This window comes from Ooceraea biroi, chromosome 1, assembly GCF_003672135.1.
Source record: "Ooceraea biroi isolate clonal line C1 chromosome 1, Obir_v5.4, whole genome shotgun sequence".
NCBI lineage: Eukaryota > Metazoa > Arthropoda > Insecta > Hymenoptera > Formicidae > Ooceraea > Ooceraea biroi.
This window is the reverse complement of record NC_039506.1, coordinates 15,101,497-15,110,680: the sequence shown is the minus strand read 5'-3', so window position 1 is coordinate 15,110,680 and position 9,184 is coordinate 15,101,497. Positions and strand designations below refer to the sequence as shown.

The window sequence follows — 9,184 nt, the reverse complement described above, 5'->3', positions numbered from 1 at the left end:
GCAACAGTTATGAGACAACTCCGGAGTAGCAAAATGTCCGCGACACTTGCATTCAAAACCTTATAGAAAGGTTGCTGAAAGGTATAGATCAATCTGCAACCTTTCTGAAATATTGCCGAAAGATTATTAAAATAGCTGAAATCTTTTTGATGCATTACTAAAGGTTAATTGAAATAATTTTGAAACTTTCCTATGATGTTGCACACAAATTACAAAGCTCTTATTAAAATCAATTGAAAATACTTCAGAAATTATATTTAAATTTATTACACGAGTATTCAGAAGATTGCAAATACTAAAAAGTTATAATAAAAATGATATATAAAATGTATTTATTATTTTTATTGTACGTTTTTATTTAATATTTGCAATCTAATTAATATAATAAATATGATTTCTGAAATATGCTTAATGAAAAAAATACATAATATATATAAGATGTATATAGATATGCATATATATCTATATATATAAGATATATAGATATACACATACATAGCTAAACCAAGTATTCACCAAGTTTCCCTTTAAAAAGCGTGAATTGTTGGCACATTGACAAAGATCCATTCTTATATTATATATTTTCCTTTTTCTTCCTCCAAATAGTTGATTAAAAGGAAAGAATTATATAGATATATAATTCTCTGTTTAACCAACACTTATATTTGAAAGAAAAAAAGGATACGTAAAGATAATGCATTTTTTTGTCAACTGGTTAGCTTCACTAAAGATCGAATACTTGGTCTAGGTATATATATATATATATATATATATATATATATATATATAATTTTACTTTTTACAATATTCACATTTTTTCAAATTTATTGCATGTGGTAAGTTTTAGAAACATTTCTGTTGCAACATTTCATATGACATATTGCGGAATCCTTTTAGAAATGTTGCATATAAAATGTGAAATCTTGAAATGATTTTAAAACCTTCCTGAAAGCTTTCTGTATTAATCGGTGCTGTATGGGAGGTTTCCAAGTAATTCTCCATAGAATTCTCGTAGAAAACGACTGACGTGAAATATTGCTTTTGTGGCGATTGCATTGTTAGGGATAGTTGAAGTAACTAGAGGCAACCAATAAAAATTAAATTAGTATAAAAATACTCACGAACCTTTTCAATTGCACTTGAAAAGTCTTCACACGAAATACAAACGATTTTATAGCAGTTCTTTAAAATAACGGTCACTTCCGGTCAAATGTATACGAATCTCTGTTGCGGTGAGATTGCGGTTCGCGATTGGCTACGCTTCGTGTGTGATTGGAGTGGACCAATCGCAAGCCCCGATGCTAATGTTCTCTTTTCTTTTTCTCTCGTACGATGGCGCACGAATCGGTCCGCTATTTATACACCACTTGGCCAGTCTCTGATTATAGCAGAGAGAAACCTGAGAGCGGCCACCAATCTCCACGGGCACATTTCCTGACGTTTGACGCGCCGCCTGACAAAGTGCACGTGAACTAGTTCGTTACGCTCGGTAATGATACATGATTCGTGTCCAAACTATTCATAAGGAAGCTTTCCCATGTAAACTCTACTTTCGAACGAGTCATAGTGCGTTCGAAAGGGAAGGTAAAAATATTAATGTCGTGTTCGAGGGTTTGGGTGTACGAGCCTTGGTTTCGGAGAAATTTACATCTAAAAGTGAGCATTTTCCAGCGGTACTAAAAGTACCATGAATAGCTAGAATTCGGCTTGAAGCGCGGTAGTCTAGTGGCTAAGCGCGAGACTCGTATTTTGCCATCCGCGCAAGTTGAGTTCGAGACCGAGTTGTGATAATTTTTTTTCTTCGGATTTTTGTTTCTTTGTGTTTGCATTATATTTTTTTATTATGTAAATAATAAATTATTATGTAAATAATGATTTATTATGTTTTATTATATTTTGGAGGTATACGTATATGTATAATGAGACATAAACATATACATTTAACATTTGTAAACTTTTTATTTATTTATATAGTTTGTATACTGTCGAGTGTTTATTTATTATAAAATTCTGACTCATTAAAAAAAAGTGTCACAACCTCTGGTGCCTATGACTGTGCAGTGTTGCGGATGAAAATTTATATAAAAGCATTTATGTTTTTTATGCTTTTATATAAATTTTCCATCCGCAACACTGTACAGTTATGTCAGAATTTTATAATAAATAAACACTCGACAGTATACAAACTATATAAATAAATAAAAAGTTTACAAATGTTAAATGTATATGTTTATGTCTCATTATATACGTATACCTCCAAAATATAATAAAACATAATAAATCATTATTTACATAATAATTTATTATGTACATAATAAAAAAATAGAATGCAAACACAAAGAAAGAAAAATCCGAAAAAAAAATTATCACAACTCGGTCTCGAACCCAACTTGCGCGGATGGCAAAATACGAGTCTCGCGCTTAGCCACTGGACTACCGCGCTTCGCGCCAAATTGTAGCTATTCATGGTATGTACTTTCCGTACCGTTGGAAAATGCTCACTTGTATCATTGCCGAGCGTAACGAACTAGTTCACGTCCACTTTGTCAGGCGGCGCCAAACGTCAGGAGGCTGGTGGCCGCTCTCAGGTTTCTCTCTGATTATAGCGTCTCTACAGCTGCTGTACTCGCATGCCAATCGGTCGCCAAAAATTGCCTTATGTGTGTTACATGTATAGCGGGAGGTGATTGGTTATCGCGTCGTTTCTTGCCACGCGTTGCTGCCGTGTTATATGCTGAGACGAGCGGGTATCTACTTTATCATTAGATAAATCGCGCGAACGTTACGACCACCAACAGCGCAATAAGAAACCCACTGTTTTTTAGGTTATTCTAATCTTTCGATTGGACCCGCAATTTTACGAGTCAGTCGAATATGTCAGTTCAAATGTGAACGCCGCGGGAAGCGCGTGTGACTGGTAGGCACGGAAGCTATTAGCGGTGATTAAGCATTTTATTAGACGTACACTTGTTATTAATATTCGTGCCGCGTCCGTCGCGCGATGTGAACCGATTCTCGGAATCGCGTCTACAAGAAAATACCGAAGACGACATGAAATCGTAATGTACATTGCTTGGGAACAATTGTTGAGTAAAAATAATTTTGCTGGGGAAGGGTTAAAGATCGGTCAGTCGATAATCAGCACGACTACGAGGTACTCGGAACGCGCGTTATCGCAACTTACATAATTAGTTACGCTGCTTATACAAAGCCGAAAACCGTTATCGGTTACCTTTTTACAACTTTATTCGCGATGGTGACTACATACGTGTTTAAACGGTCGAGTGTCAAAGTCCACGTTCAACGGGACTAATAATCGCTTTTACATTTTTCTACGTGCGCGCGCGCGCGCGTGTGTGTGTGCGTGCACGCGCGCGCGCGTGCGATTTACGATTAATCATTCGTTTTGAACGTGACTTTAGCCTTGACGTACTTTGTCTTCGACTTCTTGGGTAAATTTTGCACTTTCGCGAGTTTTATGAGCGGTTTGGAGTGTCGACTGATACAAACTTTTTTTTAAAGTGCATCCGTTTCCGTATCTTTTGCACATCAAACGTAAGCTTGTACCAGAAAGAATACAATTATAATATTTATATAACTTAGAATTTTGTAAAGGTATATTCTGCATGTATACTGAATGTACATTGTAAATCAGGAATTACGAGATATAATGAACACATACTTGTCGAGAGGTGTCTCATTGTCAGTGCAATATTGTGGTTGACGTAATTGGAATTCTGTAATTTAGCGCTTACGTCGAGATTCGTGTGCAAATTATTTATTTGTAACGAAAACTCTCGATGTGAATTATATATTTCTCTTGTACATAACGACGAATGTACTTACAGAGCTAGAGTCAATCACATCTATTCAGAATCATGTCGCAGTATGAGGATGCCATTCTGGAAGCCAAAGACAAAGAGGAGAATTTGCTCGAGGAATCAGGAATACGACATCGCATTCCATGGAGCGATCGTGTGTTGTTAAACAGTGAGATACCTGGTTTACACGAGGTTAAAGAGTTACTGGATGACGATGATGCGAGTTGTCTGGCAGAAGAGGAGGACGGAGTTGGGTGCCCTTTGCCCTCGACTCCGGAAGATGATCACCTTCTGGACTGTGAAGTACGCTGCTCGTTGTCTCGTGAGAAATGTAAGTAGCAATGTAATTGAGATTACTTGAGCATCTGTTGTGTGAATTACAGATGACAGAAGTATTGAAGGCAGGCGTGTTGAGTGATGAGATTGATCTGGGCGCCTTGGCACATAACGCAGCGGAACAGGCTGAGGAGTTTGTTCGAAAAGTAAGAAAACAGAATAATTATTTTGAACATTAAGCAGAAAAGTGATGGTAGATATATTTAAAATCGATTTGCTTTGTTTAAAATCTTGTCAACTTTGATACAATAACTGTGCAATCACATACAAAGCAATGATTGGCGCATCTTGTGGAGATCTTGTTCGGCACGGAATGAATATGGATTTTTGTTAGGTATGCAAATTAATTCGGTGCTTTTTTTAAAACAATTGAGTCTTTATTTACTTTATTTACTCTCTTTCTTTTGAGAGAGAACTCGTCAACTGGCGACAGATGGAGAAAGGTATTAGAAAATGCTGATGAATATTTTGAAGATTGACATGTTTGTTATCTTTTATAATAAAGGCTCAATTTCTTCAAAAAAAGCATCAAATTAATTTTGCACAGCTAATAAATATTTTGAATGATTTTGAATCACCTTCCTTCCAATGATAGTCTTTGAGAGAAACGGAAATTAATTGCATTTATGTGCTGTGCAATTATTTTCATAGAAATAAAATTGCTAGTAAAAGGAAGATGTGTCGAAGATACCTAAAAATTTGTGACATGCTTCAATTTATATTTGTAACTTGATGTCCTTGATCAATGAGCCAAGATTAAAACTAAAATGTTTACTTACAGGTGTGGGAGGCGTCATGGAAACAATGCCACTTTAGAAATCTGCCGAGATGGTTGCAGGACAACGATTTTTTGCACGCCGGTCATAGGCCGCCACTGCCTTCATTTTATGCGTGTTTCAAAAGTATCTTTCGAATCCACACAGAGACTGGCAATATCTGGACACATTTGCTAGGTACGTTTCTTACAAAATCACTCGATTAACTGATGACACTGGATGTGTGCATTTCACGGAAAGTAGCTTATTCTGTTTAAGCGTCATTCTGTGATTTTTTTGTTACGAATTTCATTGCTCACCAGACACTTTTTATTCTTTACAGGCTGCGTTGCCTTTATCGGTATAGCTATATTTTTTCTAACGCAACCTCCTATAGAGATACAATTGGAGGAGAAAGTGGTGTTTGGTATCTTCTTTGCTGGCGCTATAATTTGCCTAGGAATGTCGTTTGCCTTTCACACAGTTCATTGTCACAGCGAATGCGTTGGAAAACTGTTCTCCAAGTTAGATTATTGTGGCATCGCTATGCTTATTATGGGTAGTTTTGTACCGTGGCTTTATTATGGATTCTATTGCGACTACCAACCCAAACTAATTTATCTCTCTGTGGTGGTTGTCCTCGGCATAACCAGCATAGTAGTATCGCTTTGGGAGCGATTCGGCGAGCCGAATTATCGTCCGCTCAGAGCCGGAGTCTTCATGGGATTCGGACTTAGTGGGGTAAGTAATCTCGGCCATTATCTCGAGTATTATCAATCCAATGAAAAGCTAATGTAAACCATTTGCGATACTAATGACGAACGAAATTAAATGAATAATAAACGACGTTTGTCCCAAATTTTGGAAATCTGATTCTCAAATCAATTAATAATTAAAAAATTCGCATTCATGTGCAAATTGTTTATGTAAAAATACGAAATACCTAGAACCAATCGAAGTTTTTACAGAAAATCTGCGTATATAATTGTGATCTCTGATACAAGACGCACGTCGCATCTACTAAGATTAATATCTCGAGTCTTCGTTGCACCTAGGTAATACCAGCGGTACATTATGCTGTCGCCGAAGGTTGGTTCAAGGCGATCAGTCAAGCATCTCTCGGATGGTTAATACTGATGGGATGTCTGTATATATTAGGAGCATTATTCTATGCTTTAAGGGTACCTGAACGTTTTTTCCCAGGAAAGTTTGATATTTGGGTAAGTTTGCACAATAAAATACTAAATATTATCGGTTCGTACAAGAGAGACGATTATTTCTTACGGGTATTATACGCATTATGTCTCATATTCAGTTTCAGAGCCATCAAATCTTCCATGTATGGTAATTGCGGCCGCTTTCGTTCATTACCACGGTATTACGGAGATGGCAATGCACAGAATGACAATAGGCGACTGCACAAACCCATCACAAGTATTAGCTTTCTGAATATACGGGCATGTATCTTCATTTCCTGTTGATAACTCTCATCTCATTCAATCTAAAGAGACTTCAAGGATTCCTAAATCGTGCGCCAAGAGCAGATCTGTACTGTTTTGGGGAAGTTACGCGATAAACGCGATGTAAAATAGAAGCGGATATACTGTCTGTAATTCCAACTTGCGTTAGAATGTGTTTTTAGTGAATATGTTGCTTATTTATTTAATTGCCGATTTTTCCATTAGCTTTTTTAGGATTTTCTCCGATTTGTCGCTGCAGCCGTTTCCAATCACGATACCGAGAAGAAAAACTTTTGCAAATTTTCCTCCTTGCAGTGTATACATGTTGAAATAAATTCTTTCATATACATTTTTATTCGCCTTCAACATGTTCTACCGTTTTCCAAGAAAATCGCACGTAGCTTGGATTTAAGTTTTATAGTTATTTATCATTAGGTATTTTATAGTTGTGTACGAATCAAAATGCAAATCTATTTTAATCGATTTTACCAATCTATGCTGTAGAACAATAAAAATGGTAATAAATGGTGCGAGATACAACAGAATTTATTTAAATAGTATTTCTTGGTCTCGGTTGGATTCCGCTATGGCTGCAGCGAGAAAACACAGAAGCACATAAACAAAAGTTATTTCTGAAGATGTCTATATGATTGCGCGTTAGTTGATATTGTTAAAGGTTTATTTAAAATTAGTTTAGTTAAGAGATATATATACATACATACATACATACATACATACATACATACATATATCGATTTGCTCCTTACTTTATGAGAACAATCGGCCGAATTGGCATTCGCGCCTCAGATTCGAATAATGTAAATAAAATGAAATTTTGAAAGAGATATATAATATAATACTTAAGCTTAAAAGTGGCACGTGTGTTACTTATACTTGGATTTTAAATCTCCGAAATTACATAAATATTTGGATACCTTCTTTTTCAAGTGTATTCTTCTGATCATGAACTTTACAGCTACCGAGTATTAGTGTAAGCGATAAACTTATTCGCCGTTAAGGGAGAAAAATTGTCGACTGTTTTATATCTGGAATTGTTAATGATATTGAAGCATCAGTTGTATATGCTCATCTATCAGGTTTTCGTGGAACGAGTGAAAACTTAATATTTATGTAAGGTCTGGTATGTAGTATTGAGGTACAGGTAAAGCAGCAACAAGGATGTACGATTATAACGAGGACTTAGGAAGCGACTATTTACTGTGAATGAATTTATAGCCGTACTATAAAAGTCTGTAATATTTTTGAACATAATCATTGTTGATACGATGGGAATTTTGGTGTGTTACTATTATAATGAAAAAAAGAAAAGAAGAACAATGCATCAGATTTACTGTTTCCAAATGTGTCTTTTGTTTTTTAATATGTATAATACGTTCGAAATGCTTAATATATAAAATTACGATAAACACTTTATAAGTTATTTGAACCAGAAGGAAGAGATAAAAAATGCGTCCTTGAATTCAACGCGATTAACCTATTTGAACATTCATGTAACAAAGTTATAAAGTAAATTGTTTTTACTTATTTAATTCCTGCAACTATTTTCGTTTTTAAGAATCAAAACTCCGATGGGACTCGCTATGATGAATGGTATAAAATAATCTAAGCCGTGACAAGAATCCTCAAGGTGATTTGAAACCAGACTTCAAGAAATCTGCACATATTGATTGACCACTCAATTTGTTGTATCGTTATTGAGAAGTACTTTGAATTATGAACAATTTTACATCCATACAATCTTGTTTAAATTAATTATCAATATAGATTGTTTTAGACATACTAGATATATATGAATTAGGATACATTTACGTTTGTTGTTTATAATATGTTTTCTGATCATTAACATTTTTGATGAAAGATTGCATATTTAATCTTTTCTGTATAATTATGTGAAAAGTTCTTAATTTTCAATCACGATTAGTTCTCCATCGTTAAATATTCATTCGATGTAAAATTACATTTTGATATTCTTTCTCTATAATAAATTTATTATAAATGTTTTTAAATTTTATATCATGATTAGTTACAAGATAATACTTTTGAGAGAATTTTATATTTTCATTCTTATCTTCACTTAAATGTAAAAATTTGATAACCAATTTCATTGTTACGTCATTGTTTTCCTGCAAATATCACGACCGAACTATTTTATAAATAATGTTTGCAGCGTTTAATATGTTTTGAATGCGCAGGGAACTATTCATTTATTCGCTGTGTATGTATTTCAAGTTTTCATGATAGTAAAACAAAATAGTTTTGCGAAAGAAATAATGCTTTTTCAGGAAGAAAAGTCTTATATCTTTGATGGGCAAAGAGTGTTTTAAAGTGCGGTACTCACTAGATTTTATATTGCTTTAAGGGAAGCTGGAGTTGCTAGTGACTATTTTTTCACTATAGCGATGGTAATCTGCAGTTTCGAAATTCTCTTTTATTGTTTGTGCAGAATAAATGGCCTTTTCACAAATGAAGTAGTAGATAGAAAAAGTCCTCTACAGGACTTTATATTCACAAATGGAAAAAGTTAGAAGAAAGATGCAAAGTTTTTAACTTTTTTCCCATTTTGAATATAAGACTCCTGTAGAGTGACTTCTATACTTCATTATTGTGAACAAGATTTTTTTCTCCATAGCATAAAGAGAATTTTCGAAAACTCGAATTACCTGTATAATGAAATATTCACTAGACGCTCAGCATCCTGAAGAGTAAGATAATCGATTTTTTGCCTCCGTTTGCATATGGCATGATAATAGTATAGTACATTATGACACGGAATACGATCAAGAGATTGAAG

At 34.7% G+C, this 9,184-nt stretch overlaps 1 protein-coding gene across 1 annotated transcript; it reads left to right on the top strand.

Moving 5' to 3' along the window:
- The first annotated feature begins 2,593 nt into the window (after window positions 1-2,593).
- Window positions 2,594-6,323, top strand: LOC113561876 (adiponectin receptor protein-like). The gene is made up of 8 exons (XM_026969417.1): window positions 2,594-2,747; window positions 2,826-2,939; window positions 3,849-4,124; window positions 4,205-4,303; window positions 4,939-5,110; window positions 5,256-5,653; window positions 5,968-6,132; window positions 6,228-6,323. Exons 3-8 carry the CDS (start codon window positions 3,879-3,881, stop codon window positions 6,258-6,260), a joined length of 1,113 nt encoding a protein of 370 aa, XP_026825218.1. The 5' UTR covers window positions 2,594-2,747; window positions 2,826-2,939; window positions 3,849-3,878; the 3' UTR covers window positions 6,261-6,323.
- Window positions 6,324-9,184: the final 2,861 nt, after the last annotated feature.

Bases quoted from the DNA above. Each gene is read 5' to 3' on its own strand.
- LOC113561876 (XM_026969417.1), top strand. From the start codon at position 3,879: ATGTCGCAGTATGAGGATGCCATTCTGGAAGCCAAAGACAAAGAGGAG. The intron at 4,304-4,938 runs GTAAGAAAACAG...GTTTACTTACAG, and splicing joins CTGAGGAGTTTGTTCGAAAA to GTGTGGGAGGCGTCATGGAA. The intron at 5,654-5,967 runs GTAAGTAATCTC...CGTTGCACCTAG, and splicing joins TGGGATTCGGACTTAGTGGG to GTAATACCAGCGGTACATTA.